The following is a 23,214-nucleotide window of genomic DNA, read 5'->3' as shown; positions in this document are numbered from 1 at the left end:
GTGAGACTAGTCCTGCACTTACCTGCCACAGACACACAACCCTGGAACCCATGAACAAGTGCTGATGTCCACAGCAACATAAAGGACACAGCACACACCAGACATAACACGGGAACTCAGGAAACCATATGCTGCACCAACAAAGAGACCACACAAACATCTTCAGAACACCAAACATGAATATAACTAACGAAGATTTACTGACAAAGGTTTTTGACCAGAAGGATGGTCCCCACCAGGCAGATGGAGGAGACAGGAGGATTCTCCAGCCAGCATGGCTGAGAGCAACCTACTGAACCCAGCCAGGGACTGAGGCTTTATAGGCCAAGAGGCCACACCCAACGGTCAGAACACACCCAGTGAGATAACACACACACTGGGAAGGGAATTAACCCTTCCAGCACCACAGAAGGGAAACTCACATAAAGGGGAAAGCACACAACCTCACTCACCTGTCTCCGATGGCAACGGCATGCGTGGCAATCGTGTCCTCCAGAACAGCCAACAGGCCGAGACACTTCCACAGCATGCAAACATCACCAGACGTTGCCGCGGACAACCGCAGGTGAAGGGAGGAGTCCAGGTGCATACTAAACATCACCTCGTGCACAACAAACAAACAAGGAAGTGCACAATATCACACGTTGCCAAGGGCAACCGCACACATGCCTATTGTCCGCGGCAACCGCACCTGAGGCAAACAACTAAGTGCCCCCAGCTGCGGTTGACAACACCAAGCCGCGGGCAACCGCATGCGGCTCCCAAGGAGTCACGACCATGACCAAGGGTCGTGACACCATGTAAAAGAATTTAACTACTATAATACTACCTCCTATATACAAGAATATAACTTTGATAATACTGCCTCCTATGTAGAAGAATATAACGATGATAATACTGCTACTATGTACAATAATATAACTACTATAATACTGCTCCTATGTACAAGAATATAACTACTATAATTCTACCTCCTATATACAAGAATATAACTACTATAATACTGCCTCCTGTGTACAAGAATATAACTACTATAATACTGCGCCTATGTACAAGAATATAACTACTATAATACTGTTACTATGTACAAGAATATAACTACTATAATACTGCTACTATGTACAAGAATATAACTACTATAATACTGCTCCTATGTACAAGAATATAACTACTATAATACTGCTCCTATGTACAAGAGTATAACTACTATAATACTGCTCCTATGTACAAGAATATAACTACTATAATACTGCTCCTATGTACAAGAGTATAACTACTATAATACTGCCTCCTATGTACAAGAATATAACTACTATAATACTGCTCCTATGTACAAGCATATAACTACTATAATACTGCTCCTATATACAAGAATATAACTACTATAATACTGCTCCTATGTACAAGAATATAACTACTATAATACTGCTCCTATGTACAAGAATATAACTACTATAATACTGCTCCTATGTACAAGAATATAACTACTATAATACTGCTCCTATGTACAAGAATATAACTACTATAATACTGCTCCTATGTACAAGAATATAACTACTATAATACTGCTCCTATGTACAAGAATATAACTACTATGGGGGGCGGAGCCTGGCTGTGTAGCTGAATGGCTGCTAGTTTCTGAGCTCCTCAACCTTGCCGGTGTTTTAACCCCTATAATCAGCTTACAGCACCGCTCTGATGGGCAAAGTGGGTAAAGATAGATCCAAGGATCAAGCAGATCCCACACCAGTTCGGTCCAGACAACCAGATATGGACCAATATTTAAGAAAACAACCGAAGCTCAGGTCGGCTGAAACACCTAAGATGGCGCCGGCTCAGCTATCTGACAAGGAGGAGGATTCAGATGCCGGGAGTGTCTCTGATGCTTCAACCTGCAAATCGCGCAGACAGGGGAGATCTTTCACTAAAGCTGCACTTCTTGAAGTGCTTAACACAGCATTAGCCCCTATAAAGAAAGACTTATCTGAAATAAAGGAAGACCTCAGAGATATCGGGGCCGGGTGTCTGACCTTGAGAGCACAGCAGGAAGCTGCTCTGCAGAGAGAGGAGAAATCATACAATGTAATCCGATCCCACACCGACCTGCTAAATGAAGCTCTTCTAAGAATTGAAGACCAGGAGAACCGCAGCCGCAGGAAGAACCTGAGGATTCGCGGCCTTCCGGAATCGATTGCCAGTGAGGCGCTCGATAAAGTTGCTCGCGAAATTTTCGCGAATATCCTGGGTGCCGGAAAATCGGATCGGATAATAATCGAGCGCATACATCGTGCGCTTAGGCCCAAACCGAAAGCTTCAGATCCTCCTCGCGATGTAATTTGCGGCCTCCTCAGCTATGTCGATACAGCCGCACTGATGAGAGCCAGCAGAGAAGCGGAGCAGCTACAGCATGAAGGTACGCCAATCCTGTTTTTCCAAGATCTGGCCCCATCCACACTGGCTAAAAGGCGTATTCTTCGCCCACTCCTGGATGCCCTTAAAGCTGCTGCCACCCCATTCAGATGGCTGTACCCTTTTGGCATTGCGGTCCTTAAAAACGGACGCCAAATCACTATCCGCTCACCATCGGATCTACAGGCTAGCTGGTCCCAGCTGGGGTTAACCCCTATCGATATACCCTCGTGGATGCCGGCGGATCTAGAAGACCCACCCTTACCGCCACCCCATGCGGGTGAATGGCGCTCCGTCCGCACAAGAAAAGGGCCCAAAACCAGGGCTGAAAATTCTGCTCAAGCTCCGACCTGAATATAGGACCGTGAATAGGTTCTCTGCGTTTTCTGTTCCAGTTCCACTCTAAGTATATGGGACTCTGTGTCTTATTGTCTGTTTATTGTTTAATAATGGATCCCTCTTCTTCCAGGCTTTTATGGGTATTACCATGGCCTGGTCATCTCCCACTCCCTGCTCTCACCTTAGTTTGCAGGGGTTAACCCGGCTTTACCTACGGGTCACCCTTCCCCCTTGTGATGGTCAGTCATTGGCCCTCTTTAGCTCTGCGGGACCCCCCACCTGACAGACCCCGGCTGGTAGCCGTGATGAGAAAGGGTCGCCCTATAGTCAGGTGCTCAGTAGAGCTTCTGTTGCAAGAATGGCTTGCACTATTGTTGTGTTCATTAACCGTTTGTCTCCCCTCCTTCCCTCTTGTGTCTCCCCCTCCCCATTGCAGTCAGATGTCATTTAGAGTCTATGTAGATGCTGATTATTTTTTCTCTATTTTAGAATGTCGTCCGTTGTGATATCCTCCCTGAACGCTAGGGGAATGAACGAGCCTTGCAAGCGGTCCCAAATCCTGGCCCTTTTACAAAGGGATAAAGTGTCTATAGCATTCTTCCAGGAAACCCACTTCAGAGAGGGTAAGACCCCCAAATTGCCCCCCAAAAGGTTTTCCCAATGGTTCCATAGCACGTATAGTTTGGCTAGCAGGGGTGTCAGCATAGCGATCCATAAACAGCTCCCCTTCAAGCATTCTGCTGTCTCCTCGGACCCTGAGGGTCGTTACCTGTTTGTTAAGGGCACTATCGCTGACACACCTGTTACCCTGGCAACTGTATATGCTCCCAATAGAGGGCAGGTTGCTTGGCTCGTTCAGACCCTTGGCTTGTTATCCACCTTTAAGGAGGGAATGGTGATTCTAGGCGGCGACTTCAATGTCACCCTGGAGCCTTCCATAGACTCCTCAAATGGGAAGTCCGCCATTACACATGTACGCTTACGGCGCCTCAAACTCGCCTTACATAGGTTAGGTGTAATAGATATTTGGCGCACCACGAACCCCTCTAGTAAGGATTACACCTTCTATTCAGCCGCTAAATCCTCCTACCATAGACTTGACTATCTATTCCTGTCTAAAACCCATGCAAATAGGGCTATCCGATCCCACATAGGGAACATCACCCTATCTGACCATGCCCCTGTATTTCTGAGTGTTTCTCTGCAGGACCTCCCAAAGAGGGAATGGAATTGGCGTATTAATGAGACCATTATCTCTGACCCCTCCCATGTCGCTAAACTGTCCTCTATCATAACTGAATTTTTCACACTTAACACCCTAGGCCCGGACGTGCCCTCCCCTTCCATCACTTGGGAGACCCACAAGGCAGTTCTGAGAGGTGAGCTGATAGCTCTAGGGGCTCATATTAAAAAACAGCGGAACCAAGCAGTAGCGACCCTCCTCTCCCAGATACAAGCGCTAGAAATAACGCACAAAAACTCGCAGGCCCTTAGATGTGCCTCGGACCTGTCAGAGGCTCGCACAAAGCTTAAGAATTTGCTGAATGTCACATCAGCCAAACTACTTTTACGTGCCAAATTTCGGTCATATGCCCATGGAGATAAAGGGAATAGGCTAATGTCAGCCTTAGTTAAAAAACAGAAAGCTGATTCCTTTATCGCAGCTGTCAAGGATGCCAAAGGTACGCTACATAAAAGCACCCCAGACATAGCAGATTCCTTTTGTGCCTTCTATAGGGACCTATATAACTTAGAGCCACCAAACCAACTCTCGCCAGCCCAAATAGGGGAAGCAACTGAGAAATTCCTCTCCTCCCTCCAGCTGCCCACTATCACTCCATCACAGTCGGCCCAACTCTTGTCCCCCATCACGGATTCTGAAATCAGCAAGGTCCTCTCCTCCATACCTTCCGGGAAAAGCCCAGGCCCTGATGGCTTTACCATCTCCTACTACAAAACCTTTAAGCACATCCTGATCCCACACTTTAACATCCTTTGTAATTACTTACTCCAAGGAGGTTCCCTCCCCCCACAATCGCTATCGGCCCATATCACAGTAATTCACAAAGAAAATAAGGACCCCCTAAACTGCGGGAGCTACCGCCCTATTTCGCTTTTGAACACTGATGTGAAATGGTGGGCTAAGATTTTGGCCCATAGGATCCAGTCGGTTCTCCCTGACATTATCAATGAGGAGCAGGTAGGATTCGTCTCTGGTAGACAGGGGAGTGAAAACACGGTTCGCATCATACACTTAATTACGCATGCTCGGCGGAATTCTATACCGCTAGCCCTTCTCAGTACAGATGCAGAGAAGGCCTTTGACAGGATCAACTGGCATTTTATGTTTCGGGCACTGTCAAAATTTGGCCTTCCGGACCAGTTCATCCAGTCCATCTTCTCACTCTATTCGCTCCCCTCTGCCAGGATTCGGATCAATGGCACACTCTCTCCAACTTTCCCCATTACCAATGGGACGAGGCAAGGCTGCCCACTATCACCGGCCCTTTTTGTTATTGTTATGGAGACACTGCTGGCTAAAATTAGGCAAGATCCGGGCATACAAGGGATTACCTTGGGATCTCATACCCATATGACAGCTGCCTTTGCAGATGATCTCTTAGTCATCACGTCCAATCCCACGACCTCATTTCCCAGGCTCCAAGCTCTTTTTGAGGAATATGGTTTGGTCTCTAATTTCAAGATCAATTATGGTAAGTCACAGGCCCTAAATATTTCCTGCTCAGCCACTTCCATAGAAATGATCAAACGCTCCACGGCATTTACGTGGGCCCCCAAGTCAATCCCATTTTTGGGCACCCATATATCAGCGAATCCAGAGGACCTTTACGAGCTTAACCAGGCCCCTTTACTTAGATCTATTAGAGCACACCTGCAATCCCTAAAACTCCCGTTCATTTCATGGATTGGAAGGAAGAATTATATTAAAGCCTTCATTGTCCCTAGACTACTTTACTTCATTCAAACACTACCAATTTGGCTACCCCATTCCTTCTTTGTGGAGGTCCGCAGAATCTTCTCAGCATTTGTATGGTCGGGTAAGCCCCCCAGAATAGCATACACTACCCTCACTCGGGAGAAAAGATTGGGAGGTTTTGGCCTGCCAGACATATACCTTTACTATAAAGCGGCAATGATAAGCAGAGCTCTAAGCCTCCTCTCCTGGCGCCCTCTCAATCTTGTCTCCCAATTGGAGTGTGATATGCTCACCTATAAAGATAAACTGGTCTTATGGGGTTTGCGGAAAAGTACTGCTAATAACATTTATGCCTCGCCTTTGTGGAAGGGCTTACTGTTGGAGTGGTCCAAACTATATCAGGTGTCAGTTCTTAAGTTCCCTAGTATGAATATCCCCCTGCACCTGCTTCAGGCCCATATTCATCCCGCCACCACTGCACCATCAGGAATTTGGGCCCTACTATCTAGCTTAAGGTTACAAGACATTATATCTGAGTCTGGTGCTTTAAATTGGAGTGATGTTTTCGCTCTTCCAAAGGTCCAAAAGGCTTCCTTTTTGGCAGTTATGGCCTTTAAAAAGGACCTAAAGCTTATTGAAAAGGTCCCACGGCCCACAAATGATCCCTCATGGATGGAGGGGAAGATTTCAGTAGGCCAACGCCCGCGGAAGCCTCTCTCCACATTATACAAGGAGCTGCTCTCCTCCGCCCCTCCAGATCTGTGGTTTCTCTCAGCTTGGGAGAAGGAGTTATCCATAACTTTGTCAGAATCTGAGAAAGCTTTTATCCTCACACACTCACACGGATTCAACCGTTGCATTAAGATACAAGCTAACTCATACAAATTGCTCACAAGATGGTATAAAACACCAGAATATCTACATAAGATCAATTCTGATATCCCCGACCGTTGCTGGAGGTGCGGAGGAGATGTTGGTTCTCTTTCTCATATATGGTGGAATTGTGAAAAGATCCGGCCTTTCTGGATAGAGATCGAAACTATTATAAATAAGATCTGTAAAAACCAGGTTAGATTAGACGCAAAGCTCCTAATGTTATGGTGTCCTAATGACACGCTGACCCCCTCAAGGTTAAATCTACCGACTATGCTTATAACAGCAGCTCGCCTATTGATTCCATTGTTATGGAGAAATGATTCTCCTCCATCCCTCTTGATGTGGACCGAGAAGGTGGATCAGCTTTACCGGTTTGAGGAGCTTGCTCACTGGGAGACTCACTCTAGAGCAAAGTTTATCAAAACATGGTCCCCTTGGAAGCTTTATCGTAACTTCTAGATTCACACGAAGCATATGATAGACATCTATTACCCCCCCACCTTACCTCCTTTTCCCCCTCCCCTCTTCCCATGTCTTGTCTTTACTTTTCCGTATTAATTACTTTTATGCACGTGTTAATGTGTTATTGAGTCATGTCGCCACTGCACTTGAATTCATGCGCTTAGTGAATAAGCATTTGTCCAGCTGCGCCTGGTATTTAAGTGATTGAATTGTCACATGACTATTTGCGTTTTCTTCAATAAAAAGAAATTTGATTAAGAATATAACTACTATAATACTGCTCCTATGTACAAGAATATAACTACTATAATACTGCCCCTATGTACAAGAATATAACTACTATAATACTGCTCCTATGTACAAGAATATAACTACTATAATACTGCTCCTGTGTACAAGAATATATCTACTATAATACTGCCTCCTATGTACAAGAATATAACTACTATAATACTGCTCCTATGTACAAGAATATAACTACTATAATACTGCTCCTATGTACAAGAATATAACTACTATAATACTGCTCCTATGTACAAGAATATAACTACTATAATCCTACCTCCTATATACAAGAATATAACTACTATAATACTGCTCCTATATACAAGAATATAACTACTATAATACTGCCTCCTGTGTACAAGAATATAACTACTATAATACTGTTCCTATGTTCAAGAAAAAAGAGCTATAACACTGCCCCTCATACACAAGAGCATAACTACTATAATAATGCTACCATGAGGCACCCTCTGGATTTTGATTGATAGGTCCAGGCATGATCACGTTTACACTGCTTTGCCCTGTCAATCAAAGTGCAGAGGGTGCAGCAGTTGCAGAGAGAGCAGAGCCTCTAGGTGTAACAGTAACGCCCTCGTTGCTCCTAGAGTCTCATTTGCATAAACTAAAACATATGAACATGGGACCAACACAGATGCCTTCAGCTGCTGAATGCACATGTAACAGGTCAGCCAGTGTCAGAGGTACAGAACTGCTGACAGATGCCCTTTGTGACAGGTATCATCCGTGTCACCGTCTAGTATTCCCTTCTTCCCTTGAAATAGCACCGCCAAATAATCCACAGAGCAATAAATCACTATTATCACTAGTATCGCTGGTATCGCCAAATAAGTCTATACATGAGCCAAAGCTGAATGCTAGAAATACTTTACTGGAAGGCCACTACATTCAAAAATACAATTTCTTTTATCCCCTGCTCCCATGCAAGGGAGACACCTACAACAAACATACATTAACCAATAACACAAAGGTTACAACCCACATAACATCCTCCTGTCTGCCTGTGATATAATTATGGTATAATGGTTAACATAATTATCCCAGGCAGGACAATACACAATGTCCTCTGTCCTGGAGACAACTGAGGTGTAATTCCATCATCTCTCAGGACAAAGGGAAATCACCAATACACACGGGGAGACAATAGGACAGACATCACTTACTCAAATATACAATGTCCCACCCTTTACAATACACATAGACATTTAACACATCCCAAAATGGCACGAATTAGACCAGGAATTCAAAAGTTAGTACAGGTCTCTTGGGCCTGGCTGTACTCATGGCTTTTCTGTCCAAAACCGGTTCTACACAGTCTTTTGTCCTGTAGACAATTGAGAAGTGATCCACTTATCCCCCAAGGACAGAGACCAGACTCCATTAGCCACATGGTAGCAAAAGACAGCAAAATACATGAACTTATATAACTATGCCACTATTGCATAAAACCGGTGCATACAACATGGGACCGTAATCACACGGTAAGAGGCTGGCAAGTAGTCCTCTCCAAGCACTCGTGGCAACCTCAAAAGAGGGGAGTTCGTCACACCCTTTAAAATATTTTATTAATTCCACTTACAATTTATGTTCGTTTTCTTAAACTTGCTCTTTTGTATTATTCAGAATAGTTGCGTAAATCCCGTATTTGCATATTTTAATAGATTGAATGTTCAGCCGCCGTGAGATAACATTTCTGCCCCTCTGACTTTAACACCCAGAGAAGAAGAAGTCTATTCACACCTCAGTACGCAGAGTAAATCCGTCTCTCCGTCCGCATTCAGTGCTATATGGTAATGTATTCCTGCGCGGCGCCTTTACCATTCTCTCGAGTATAAATTGCTTCCTTTAAATTATGTTAAACTGTGCAGAAAGGCCGCAGGTAAGATCCAATAAACCCTCTTGGGAGCTGACACAATCCCCTTAGGTCGTGTATGGTGGATGGGGCAGGGGTGAATTATCTCGCCTGGAGACACGTAGAGGGTTATTAAGCTGTGATTTCCTCTTAACCAGAAATGGTAACTATTCATGGAATATTAAAGGGAACCTGTTAGGAAGCCAGAAATAGCCTCATCCCGTGACTCCAGAAAATAGGAGCAGCGCTATAATTTATGCCTCACCCTAAACTCCTTAATTCCAGAGGGGAGGAGATTATGCATTAAGACTTTTTTTTTAGATTTCTAACTGGCAGTGAAGGAGACCACTTTTTGGGCGTAATGGCACCCTATAACTTGTATGCAGGGTGGGACTGAAGTTCCTTAGACCCACCATAGGAACCTATTCCGAGGGCCCACCCTCTATGCATACAGGACATGCCCCCCACCACTCCTAAGTATCTTTTTTTGACCACTGCACATGGAGGACTTGTCATCAATAAGATTTTATAGGATATCTGGCAAAGTCTGGTTATTGGTTCCAAGGTCCACTCCAAATGAGATTGTCTTCGGTTACACCTTAGAGGCCCTGTTTTATTAGGGGCAGCGAGTCCTGTTGGTTTGGTGGCAAACTCTATTCCCTAAGACTGAGAGGAAATGGCTAACTGTAGTGATTCCTGCACAACTGCCAAGATACACCACCCATCCGTCCTCAATCATCATTTACCATCTTCATCTCAAGGGTCCCTTGGGACCCCTTGGTGGGACCTTAAAGGGGTCCTCTCACTTCAGTAAGTGGAATTTATCATGTAGAAAAAGTTAATATAAGCCACTTACTAATATACTGTTATTATCCATTTTGCTTCCTTTGCTGGCTGGATTCATTTTTCCATCAGTGGTGGTCGTGCGTGCACACTATAAGAAAAAGCATCAGCCTTTCTGGTGGCCGGGACCAAGGGAGCGCACATAGGCTGGTGCTTTTACCCGTATTGTGCAAGCATGACCACCACTGATGGATTGCAGGATGGTCTGTAACCATGGAAACGAGCAGTGTATAATGTGATGGAAAAATGAATCCAGCCAGCAAAGGAAGCAAAATGGATAATAACAGTATATTAGTAAGTGGCTTATATTAACTTTTTCTACATGATAAATTCCACTTACTGAAGTGAGACAACCCCTTTAACATTCATCAGAACCTGACTTTAAGAAAATAAAAAAATCAGACCTCTTTACAACGCCGCATTAGAAACACCAAGAAAACACAATCCCCCTTCACTACATGGCTCCCAAACAGCCAACTGAGAAGATCAACGAAGAAACACAAGGTCTCATATCATAGAAGACAGTGAGGAAGTGAGTCACCAGGGTCGTAGCTAAAGGTTCATGGGCCCCGTTGCAAGAGTTCAGCTTGGGCCCCCTTCCCTCAGTGTCTTGTGGCCAGGGGCAGGGAAGCCCATAGCCCTCATGCTGCCTGAGGCAAAAATTGAAACGACACCCCCCTCTACCATGCCAAATTCTTGATCTAACCCCTTCCCTCCAGCCAGAGGTGTAACTTGACCTGCATGAACTTTCTATAATACCGGTTTCTTCTTATGCGGCACAAGGGTCTTTGGGCCCCCTCAGGCTCCTGGGGCCGGTAGCGACTGCTACCTCTGCACTCCATATAGCTGCGCCCCCTGATGTTCACCATGCTCAACAGCCAAGTAGACATATGGGGCAAACACTTCTCCTGAATCCTAACAGCAAGGAGCGCCATTATTAGGACATCTGCGCAGTACCTTGTTGTGCCTTCCCTTTAAGAGGTCGTGTGCTGTAGGCTATTCATGCAGCTAAATTCCAATTTTAAATTTATATTAAACCGAGAATTATTGAAAATTGTTTTCTGAGAATTAAAAATCACTACGCTGCTATTTAAATTTTACCAACTTCTCAGAACATTAGTGATTTCAGAGGAGAGAAGCCGTTCCGCTACTCGTCACCGTGCAAATGGATTCCTAATCTAAATGAGATGAGTGCAGGGCATAATCATGTGAGGCATGGGGGAAACATCTCATGCTGGTGCCTCATGACAGCCCGTTACAGATCCTGCGTGACCACTCGTGGTACCATGGGCAGCCAATATAACCAACGCTAGACCATGAACACATCCGTTTTTATTTGCATCATGATCCATGTGGTTATCATTGTACATTCAGGACACATCATAAAATAAGATCTTCTGCTGAACCTTTGAGGGCCGGGTATTGAGGTCCCACTAGAGGATCCTCCCTAGTTGTGGTCATCCGATCCTAGTTGTGGTCATACGGGCCAACAGTCCTGACTTTCTTGGGACTATCCCGATTTTTATAAAGGAGGAGACTTGTCACAAAGTTGATGTTTAACCACGACTAAAACCAATTTCAAGCCGACTACCAGATAGAAAAAGAGGTGGAACTGAAAATGGGAGGGGCTTTATTTGCAGGTGGGTGTGGCTGAAGAAATGAGGTCAAGGTTTAGGCAGTTGAAGGGACTTAAAGAGGACCTATCACCACTCCTGACATGTCTGTCTTAGTTAATAATTGTCTTCCCCATAACATAACAATTCTGGAGCATTTTTTCCTCATTCCATACGTTCCTCTGTTATTTCTCCTGGAAATGTATGAATAAGTTGCCAACTGTTGGGGGGGTGTCCCTACACAGGCTGACACTATCCAATCAGCGCTAACAGTTGCAGAGACACACCCCTTGGATAAGAGGAATGATAACACCAGTTGTCAATTTAGTCATACATTTCAAAGACACGGCACAAATTTCAAGTTGTAAGAAAAGATGCTCCAGAATTTTGTGGGGAATGCAAGTATTTATTCAACCAGACATGTCAGGGGAGCAGACCGATCCTATTTTATTTTCTATAGAGAAATAATAAGTGATGTTGATCTAAAAAAAAAAATGGACACCCCCAGGATTTTATAAAACATGATCAAATTTAATAAAATCTCTTGCATACTCACTAAAGGCTGCAACCGCCAACACCAACGTGACAACGATTGACGTCCATGATATCCATAAGGCCTTTTTCCTGTAGTTTTGGGCTTCGTGCGGCTTAAGTTTTGTGCTGCTTTCTAATAAACCTGAATAGGAAAGAAAAGTTATAAAAGTTATTGCACGGATATCAACAGTCAAGACGTAATAATGTGTGGAATGTTAATAAGTCTAAAAAATCAGTGTGGAGGACACTGCACAGTGGTGCATCACATTGGAGCAGTGCAATGCTTCATTTCTCCTGCGGGGGCACTGCAGGGGAATGGGATACTTGCTGTCAGATTCCAATAATGTTTATATTAATCTACAAGAACCAATTAGTGCCAGATTATCAAACGTTTTGGATTAAAGGGTTGGGCAAAGGCAAGTAGGACAATAATTCTGTGTTGCTCTCAGGGGATACTGGTTCTGCTTGTGGAGACCCTACTGGTGTTCATAGTCTCACAGGCAAGTATGTAAATTAGCTTTCCTTCCGATGGAAGAAATATGTCTCACCAGTGCCACCTGGCTCTTCTTGTGGAGACTTTGCTGGTATATGGAATCTTGCATGCAATGCTCCCTGGGAAAAATATGCAAATTAGGATCATCCATATCATATCATCTGTAACTTCTCATATACACTGTAGCAGATTTAGGCTACTTTCACACTCGCGTTTTGGCTTTCCGTTTGTGAGATCCGTTCAGGGCTCTCACAAGCGGTCCAAAATGGATCAGTTCATGAAGGATGCATGTGGTGGTATTATTTTAACGGAAGCGTTTTTGCAGATCCATGACGGTGTCACGGTCCCTCAGGTTGTCAGGAAATAGAGATTGGCTAAGCGTGGAGGAATCTAACAGCCTCCTTGATTTCTCTTGATTCAGTGTCGATAGGGTTAATGACCACTTCCCTTTTCTCAGCTGTTGCTCAGTGGTCATCACTTCTACCCTTTATAGTCTCACCCCACCCTTCTGACTATGCGGTTGATAGCTTCATTTGGGTTTGGCTGAGCTGGTGTGAGATCCTCTCTGGTGTTCCTGCTCTTCCATCTCTACAGAAGTTAAGTGTCGCGTTTGTTTGTATATGTTATATTCCCTGTTGTTGTATCTGGGCCTGAGACAGAGACTTCCATTTGTCCATCTGGGGAGGAATGGGTTGTCTCTGGTCCTATAATTATTCCAGGGCCTTATAGGGAAATCAGGGCCTAGGTATCCTGCTTATGAATATTCCTACCTTCAAGGTCTAGTCATATTGATAGGTAGTCAGGGCCCGAATTAGGGTTGTCTAGGACAGTGATAGGCAAACTGCGGCTCTCCAGCTGTTGCAGAACTACAACTCCCAGCATGCAAAGACTGTCTACAGCTTTCAGCCTACAGCAGGGCATGGTGGGAGTTGTAGTTTTGCAACAGCTGGAGCCGCAGTTTGCCTATCGCTGGTCTAGGAGGTGCCCTGTTTCTTCCCTAGTTTCCAGGCTCAGTTACTGTTCCCCTTCCCTCCGGTGTTTAGTGTGGAGCCCCCCCCCCCCCACACACACACACTGATCGTGACAGACGGATTCACAAAAAACGCTAGTATGAAAGTATGAAAGCCTTAGGCTACTTTCACAGCAGCGTTTTCTCTTTCCGCTATTGAGATCCGTCATAGGAAAACGCTTCAGTTTTGTCTCTATCCATTGTCAATGGGGACAAAACTGAACGGAACGGAGTGCACCAGAATGTATTCCGTTCCGTTTCGTTGCGTTTCCATGATGCACACAAAAGCGCAGCGTCTTTGTGCGCGTCATGGGATGCTGATCAAGACGTCATGAAACACAATGTAAATCAATGGTGGCGAATCCATTTTTTGGGGCACAAAAAACGGATCTGGCACCCATTGACTTAGAATGGATTTAGCGGCGGATCCGTCTTGTTCATTTGGGAGATAACACAACCTTATCTGTTCAGAACGGATGCAGACGATTGTATTATTGACAATGCGTTTTTGCTGAACCCATAACGGATCCAGCAAACACGCAGATGTGAAAGCAGTCTTACAAACGGTGAAACACCATTCTTAATAAATTCTGCAGTTCAGAGGGATTATGACGCCGTGAAAAACCGCGGTGTATACTGCGCAAACCGCAGTTGCTTACTTCAGATGCCACTGACCCGCTCACAGCTTAGCTTTATTGAATGGAACTGCTTCAAGCAAACTGCAGTGCTGCCTCCCAACAGACAACACGTGGCCCCCGCCAGAATTTTGTAGCGGTATACGGTCCAAAATTCAAGGGGCAAAATCTGCCGCGTGAATGGCACCCCGAAGATGAACCAAATTTATCAAAGTGGCTCTTTAGACACTATGGTCTGATTTCAAACCACTGATTTTATTGCCTTACCTTGCGCCAACATTTTGGTGCACTATGGGACATCTTCAGTCACACCCCTGTCCCCCCAAAAAATTACACCCCTTTCCAGCTCAGCTTTGACTCTTTGGTCGAGTGCAGCTGCAAAAAGTGTCTAGAACACATCATGGATGGGGTGCAAAGCACGAAAGCCAGTTTTTGGTGTAAATAAGGCTAGAATTCTGCCATATTTAGCAAATCTATAGTATTTTAAGGCCCCTTTCACATGGGCGTGAGGCGAACGCACTGCACCCGCACTGAATCCGGACCCATTCACTTCAATGGGGCTGTGCAGATGACATGTTGCGTGAAAATCGCGGCAGGTTCTATATTCTTCTATCTTCATTCAGCAGGACCTGCGCTGACGTCACCACGTGGTGAGCGCGATTACGTCATCAAAGGTCCCTTTGCAGGTCCTGAAAGCAGAAGAAAGAAGACGATGCCGGCTGCGCGATCAAGTGGATGAGGTGAGTTATTTTTATTTATTTTTTAACCCCTCAATCGACATTTTAGTAAGTATTCTGTATTCTGTATTATTGTGTTCGGGTCTGAGTACCACATTCAGTTTTTTATCACGCGCGTGCAAAACGCATTGCACCCGCGCGATAAACACTGAATGACGCAACACAATCGCAGTCAAGACTGACTGAAATTGCGTGCGCACTTGCGTGGGTTTCCCGCAATGCACACGCGATGCATCTGGATCAAATCCGGGATGCCTGTGTGAAAGAGGCCTAACTCCTAGACATTTTCAGGAACACTGCTTGCTGTCAGCAGTTGGGCTTATGCTACCATGGATTCAGTTTAAGCAGCCATGAGACCCAACACAAGAGGGAAGGGGGGGGTTTCGTTAACATGGGTTCTTTGCCTTCACGCAGATGCAGAGTATAATGTTGCGTGCTACGTGCACATATAAATACATAAAAGCTGTCACCATGGAAACAGATGTTATCAATATTCCTGTTTATGTGAAATAAAAGCAAAATTTAAAATAAAAATACACAAGATTTATGGACGTAATGCTAATTAAAATCCGGAAGCGAAAGGCGACCATATGCTTAGTTAATCTGCTGAGCCCCTGCAAAGAGTCGATGCAAAGTTACTCCGAAGTAGCCTGATAAATGGCAACCACTTCTGGAAGCTCAGAACAGTTGTCGCATCCCTTCGCCCACTCCTCATGGCAACTCATACAACATGCATTGATTTTAGGGGACATTCACACGACCCTATCCGTTTTGCAGTCACCAAATTGCGGATCTGCAAAAAAAGGATGCAGACTGAAAATATGGTGCTGTGAATGGACCCCTAGACCAATAAGGCTAGGTCTACACGACGACATTTGTCACGCGACATTTAGTTGCACCAATGTCGCGTGACAATTTTTATAATGGCAGTCTATAGTGTCGCACTGCAACATGCAACATACTGCGACTGCGACGCAACAGTCGCAGAAAATCCATTCGAGATGGATTTTTCAGGATTTTTCTGCCACTGTCGCAGTCACAGCATGTCGCATGTGTAGACCTAGCCTAAAGATGCCATGACAGCTCTCGCCCCAGGGTGTCAATTACATAATAAAAAATACCCTCGACATGTGCCAAATATTCCCCCAAAAATCCCATTCATGCGGTAATTTATCAGCAGTTTTGCTTCTGATTTTATGTGTAAATTGCACCTATTCCTAAATCAGTTCACACTGTGTTTATTCGTTTTGTGCTACTTTTAGGCTCCTCAGCGCCTTGCCCGTCAGGTTTGCATTTACACAGTTTGTTTGAAGTAGTGTTTTCAGCCAGATTTATTAATTGCGCCTTTGACAACTTTGTTTTGAATCATCATTTGTTTTGTATCATCAGAGGCACTTTTGATATCGCTTTCATGTGTTTTTTCCTTCTACTGCTGCAAAATGCGTCAACAGTTATCACACATTGGGACAGATATACTAATAATGTCAGACTTTGCACCGTCTAAGAATACGAATCGCAGTCTTATATATGTTACACAAATTTACTAGTTTGGCGTATGGACCTTTGTAAGGGCTCATGCACACGACAGTATTGCTTTTTCAGTGTTTTGCGGTCAGTTTTTTACGGATCCGTTGTTCCATTTTTTGTTTCCGTTTCCTTTCCGTTTTTCCGTTCCGTTTTTCTGTATGCCATATACAGTATACAGTAATTACATAGAAAAAATTGGGCTGGGCATAACATTTTCAATAGATGGTTCAGCAAAAACGGAACGGATACGGAAGACATACGGATGTATTTCCGTATGTGTTCCGTTTTTTTTTTGCGGACCAATTGACTTGAATGGAGCCAAGCACCGTGATTTGCGGACAAGAATAGGACATGTTCTATCTTTTCACGGCACGTAAATACTGAAACGGAATGCACACGGAGACACTTCAGTATTTTTTGCTGAACCATTGAAATGAATGGTTCAGTATATGTTCCGCATACTAAACTCAAAAAACGTCCAGTATACTGAACCCAAAATACTGTCGTGTGCATGAGCCCTAAGGCTCCATTCACACGTCCGTGATGTGTTGCGGACCCGCAAATTGCGGGGCCGCAACACACCAGCCCGGCACCCCCATAGAAATGCCTATTCTTGTCCACAAGCTGCGGACAAGAATAGTACATGTTCTATCTTTTACGGAGCTGCGGACCTGAAGATCGGGGACGCGCTCCGCAATTGCGGATGCAGACAGCACACTGTGTGCTGTCCGCATCCATTCCGTCCCCATAGAGAATGAATGGGTCTGCACCCGTTCCGCAAAGTTGCAGAACGGATGCGGACACATTCTGCGGACGTGTGAATGGAGCCTAAGTTTGGAGCGTTGTAAGTCCTACGCCAGATTTCTACTAGAATTTTTTTGAAAAAAAACTGTGCAGCCTATGTTTTATCACATATACATTGGCATACGGTCGTTTTACTCCAAAAATGTGCCAAAATGTTGGCACATTTTTGCCGCATGCGCCACGTTTTAGGACACACACATCCCCTTTTCTAGTAAGGTCACACCCCCCTTTCTAGCAAAGCGATGCCCCATGTTGGACGAAGTGCAAAAAGCTTAGAAAAGTGTGTAAAACAGATAGTAAATGTGAGGCAAAGCACGCATGACAGTTTTTTGGTGGAAATTGGACCATGGAACTGGCGCGTTTTTATTAGTAAATCTGCCGCATTGTGTGACAATTTGATACCTTTTCAGCATTTTGCACTGACAAGAGGGGAAAAAAGCGCGCCAAAAACTGGTATCATAATGCCTCTGATGATAACTTCCCCCCAATGTGTGCAGGTTTTATTGCAATATGGTGCAGACCACATCCCCCGAGACTGCACAAGTCTTTTTCTACCAGAGAACATGGGGCCCAACGTGCAAGGGCCCAGCACTGAAAGGTTTTCCCTGCTTGCTGAGACATAGCAGATACCTGCATCTGCCACTAGGAGATCCGCACTGCATACAGATTTATACAGCTCCCATTGAGTTCCATACAGATTTATACAGTCCCCACTGAGTTCCGTATTGCCGGATCCGTCACTGCCGGGCCGGACGGAATTTCAGCAGCACATGGCAATGACGGATCCGGAAGGCTGTTCCAGGACAGCCTGCCAGATCTGCTTTGGGTACTATCACACTTGCGGCAGAGGATTCCGTCGCCGGAACTGCTTGCCGGATCCATCAAAACGCATGCAAACTGATGGTATTTGTCAGACGGATCAGGATCCTAATCCGTATGACAAATGCATTGAAATGCCGGATCCGTCTCTCCGGTGTCATACGGAAAAACGGATCCGGAATTTATTTTTGTCAATTTTTTTTAGGTCTAAGCATGCGCAGGCAGCAATGCCGGATCCGTTTTGCTGGAACACTCAGGGCCGGCAAGTGTTCTGGAATTTTGGACGGAGATAAAACCGTAGCATGCTGCGGTATTATCGTCGTCGTGAAAAGTCAAAAAGACTGAACTGAAGACATCCTGATGCATCCTGAACGGATTGCTCTCCATTCAAAATGCATGGGGTAATGCCTGATCAGTTCTTTTCCGGTATAGAGACCCTAGGACGGAACTCAGCGCCGGAAAAGAAAAACGCTAGTGTGAAAGTGCCCTTAAACGCAGATATGAAACAGGCCTATTGAGCTCCATGCAGATTTATATGGCTCCCATTGAGCTCCATGCTAGCAATATAACTCCTCATACAATGAGCTCCCCCTTCACGCAGCCAGAAAGTGATCATTTATCAGAGCCCCCTACTCAGATGTATGGAAGGACTGACATGAACGTGGATGTGGGCACAGGCCTTTACAGGGGCTATCAGTGGGGCCCTGGTTTGCTATGTGGCCCTGCAATTTTTAAGTACAACCCTGATCCTGTGTCATTTATTTCATGCAAAAGCTAAATCAGATCTCATTGGTATACAGCAAAACAGTGGGCACCTGGCGATGTATTTCTAGGGATCTAAAATTAGTTTCCCCCAAAAAAATAGAACAAATACAATTATTTCCTGGCACTGACATATTCCTTGTAGAGAGGGAAGCAGCCGATTCCACCATGAGGCGTAAAGCAGAATCCGAAAATAGCCTGCGATTCCTTCCTCCTCCACATCCCATCTGTATCTGTGTCTGTCGCTTTCTATTACCGCGCCTTCACTTTCCTATTTCTATCTCAACTCTGCTGATTAAAAAAAATAAAAATCCCCCCTTCCCCTTATGCAGATCGGGCCGGGCCCCAGAGGGACTGTACAGGTGCCAGTCCCATCCCTTCTCCCCTCCAGCTGTTCCCTGAGCCGCGGTCCTGCCATATGGTCGTCAGTCGCCTTTGTTCTCCCTTTTTAATCCCTTGTAAAGCATTTGATAAATCCCTGCGCCGGAATCATCCAACGACAATCAATAACTATATTTAGTGAGAGTGCTGGTGCATTAACCCTTCATTACAACCTCCGGCTGAAAGAAAACAAGAAAATCTTAGGAAATGCTGGAGCTGGCAGTGAAAGGGTCAAGGTTTAGCCTTAATAATCTCTATACAGTAACGCCCCCCCCCCCCATTACTGTATATTACAGATATGAGATGTATGTACTACATACTGTAATGTCGGCGTCTCACCGTGTCTAATTAGTGCACGGTTTATCTATCTACTATCTAATTATCTGTCTATCTAATGTCTATCTCTCATATCTATCTATCTATCTATCTCATATCTATCTATCTCATATCTATCTATCTCATATCTATCTATCTCATATCTATCTATCTCATATCTATCTACCTACCTATCTCATATGTATCTCATATCTATCTATCTATCTATCTCATATCTATCTATCTATCTATCTCATATTTATCTATCTATCTATCTAATATCTATCTCATATCTATCTATCTAATATCTATCTCATATCTATCTATCTATCTATCTATCTCATATCTATCTATCTATCTATCTATCTATTTAATATCTACCTATCTCATATGTATCTCATATCTATCTATCTAATATCTATCTCATATCTATCTATCTCATATCTATCTTCTATCTATCACATATATCTATATATCTAATATCTACCTATCTCATATATATCAAATCAAATCAGCTTTATTGGCAGGACTAAATACATTTTAGTATTGCCAAAGCAAGTGGGAAATAATTGGGTAGGGTTGAGGGATGGGGACATATACAGGGTGGGGACACAGGAGTCCATGGTATATCTATTTCATATATATATATCATATCTATCTATCTATCTAATATCTATATTCTATCTCATATCTATCTATCTCATATCTATCTATCTATCTATCTCGTATCTATCACATATATCTATCTATCTCTCATATCTATATCTATCTATCACATATATCTATATATCTAATATCTATATCTCATATCTATCTATTATCTACCTACAGTCCGTAATGTGATTTGCTCCCTCCTTGCTTTGATTTTATCCTTTCCACGTCTGACTCCCTTTTAAATTATTCATTCTGCCCTTGAAGCATCTGAATAGCTGAGAGCCCCTCACATGAACACACCACACGTCATACCAATACAAAAAAATAATCCCAAACTTGAAAGATTATACAAGAAGAACAAGATAATTCCTGACACAAGCGATGCCCACATGGCACACACGCCAAGCCCTCAGCTCCATCACAGGTCACATCTCCAGTGCTACATGCATATACACCGACACAAGCGACTCATGCCATACACACACCCAAGACATCACATACACAAACATAGTATCCGCACACTGCTCATACCATGCTACACACATAAACATACATGCAAACCATACACACAGCTATCACATCATTCGTACACATCATACATGCACATTCCAATTTCCAAATATACAAAAACACACTCGAATACACATACAGCCCATGAAGTACACACATCTAACACATCACATGAAGAAATATATATTTGTGTATTGCATACAGATTATTAAATACACACAACTATAACATGCATTTTACTAAATTCAGATGCACAAACACACAATACACACATAGTGATAATAAGCCAGTACACAGAACCACATAAACACATACAGAAACAAATACCATACACACATAATATACAAACAAATGCATTACACACAACCCACACAAAAACACACATGCCATATAAATACATACAAACAACTGCACATAGCACAGTAGAGAGACAACAACCCAGGACACACATCCCGGCCATGACTGAAGATTGCCAGGTGTCACACGCTGGTGCTAATGACATATCACAGAGGAGACACTTCATCAAGCACTTTAGGGTTGCCAGGGCCATGACAAAGTAAAAGCCGCTTGTGACCATACATGACTTTTGTAAGCTGCACCCATCACCCTCCATATAAAAAGTTGTTCTGCTTCTCCAGAAAATCCATTACCCCCTAGATATTTACTGTATGACACATCTTAAAGTGATATCACATAATTGCAAGTGTAATCCAAAACTCACAGGACTTGTCTAAATCATGTTATGGATTCCCCTCCATCTCCATCCTGTGGCCCCAAATGCCCCACAACATGCAGTGATAGGGTGCAGGCTATATGATATATAATATATCACATATGTCATCTATCAGGGATCTGTTACAATCTACAGATCACATACTGTAAGTCATATACCGAGAATCTGCTACAATACTGAGATCACACCCCATATACCAGGAATCTGATATGGGGATCACACATGGCATATATCAGGGATCTAATACAAGATAGTGATTGCATATCAAATATCAGGGATCACATATTACATTTCAGGGATCACATACACTGTAAGGACCAAACAGCCAGGATCTGATGAAATGTTGGAAACATATCAAGTACTAGGAGGAATCAAGAGCAGGTGACATACAGTATACCAGATCATGTATCAGAGATCTGATACAATGTAGACATGTAGACATATGTCACATTTTATATATCAGGGGTCTGATACAATGTAGAGATCAATCACATTTTATATATCAGGGGTCTGATACAATGTAAGAGATCTCATATAATATATCAGCTGTCTGATACAATGTTATATATCAGCTGTCTTATACACTGTACATATCACGTTATATATCAGGGGTCTGATACAATGTCATATATCAGGGGTCTGATACAATGTCATATATCAGGGGTCTGATACAATGTCATATATCAGGGGTCTGATACAATGTCATATATCAGGGGTCTGATACAATGTTATATATCAGGGGTCTGATACAATGTCATATATCAGGGGTCTGATACAATGTCATATATCAGGGGTCTGATACAATGTCATATATCAGGGGTCTGATACAATGTTATATATCAGGGGTCTGATACAATGAGGAGATCACTGGTTGCTTTATTTGATCCAGTTTATTGATGGCATCTGATAAATTATAGATACAATACAAAGTACAGTTGGCACATCCCACCTTGTATCTAATGGTTGCATAGAGGGTTAAAGCCATCTTACACCCCCTGGATCAGATGTGACTGAAGTTACTTTATCCGGGACCCCCAAACTTCCCCCTGCCCCTGTGCAGTCCCAGGGCTCACCCACCTCTGTTCTCCACCAGGTCACTGAACTGGCCGCTCTCACTCATCTTCATCTGCTGCTCCCTCTCCATTTGGACTGGGAGCTCCAGGGTCTTGCTGGGTGCCTGCTCCGGGGGTCCTGGGACTGGTTGCCCGTTACAGTTGGGCTGCACAATGCTGGGGTCCGGGGGGTAGCAGAGCTCTGTGTCAAAAGGGTCCATGATGGCTGGAGATGAGGAATGTGGCACCCAGGTGTGAGGAGAGGGTGCTGCGCTGTGTGCACTGGGTGCTGGTCACTCACTACTAGTGCAAGCTCAGTGCAAGCAGCTCATGACAGCCAGAGAGAGAGAGAAAGAGAAAGAGAGAGAGGGAGAGGGCTGCAGCCTGGAGGACAGCAAGCAGTCTGCGAATCCTGCCTCCTATAGCCTGCACTGAGCTCAGGCTGCAGCATCACTCAGCAGAGCAGGGGGGAGACACAGGCAGGTGACTGAAGTCCCACACACTGACAGGGGGCTACAATGTTAGCAATACCAGCCCTCTGCATATTGCAATGCATCCCACTGTCTTACTGACTGTTTCCTTATACTGTGTTTTACTCAATGCAAGGTGTAGTG

At 44.1% G+C, this 23,214-nt stretch overlaps 1 protein-coding gene across 1 annotated transcript in view; it reads right to left on the bottom strand.

Moving 5' to 3' along the window:
• Positions 1-23,000, bottom strand: part of TMEM163 (transmembrane protein 163) — a 135,762-nt gene extending 112,762 nt beyond the window's left edge. Inside the window, exons 1-2 of the mRNA XM_044304951.1 lie at positions 22,626-23,000; positions 12,192-12,311 (exon numbers count right to left, since the gene is read on the bottom strand). Of these exons, the coding sequence (XP_044160886.1) occupies positions 12,192-12,311; positions 22,626-22,821 (316 nt within the window). The 5' untranslated portion in view covers positions 22,822-23,000. The remainder of the gene's footprint in view (positions 1-12,191; positions 12,312-22,625) is intronic.
• Positions 23,001-23,214: the final 214 nt, after the last annotated feature.

This window comes from Bufo gargarizans, chromosome 8 (assembly GCF_014858855.1).
Source record: "Bufo gargarizans isolate SCDJY-AF-19 chromosome 8, ASM1485885v1, whole genome shotgun sequence".
Classification (NCBI taxonomy): Eukaryota; Metazoa; Chordata; class Amphibia; order Anura; family Bufonidae; genus Bufo; species Bufo gargarizans.
Note: the sequence above shows the minus strand (reverse complement) of the source record. Positions and strands in the feature narration are given on the sequence as shown.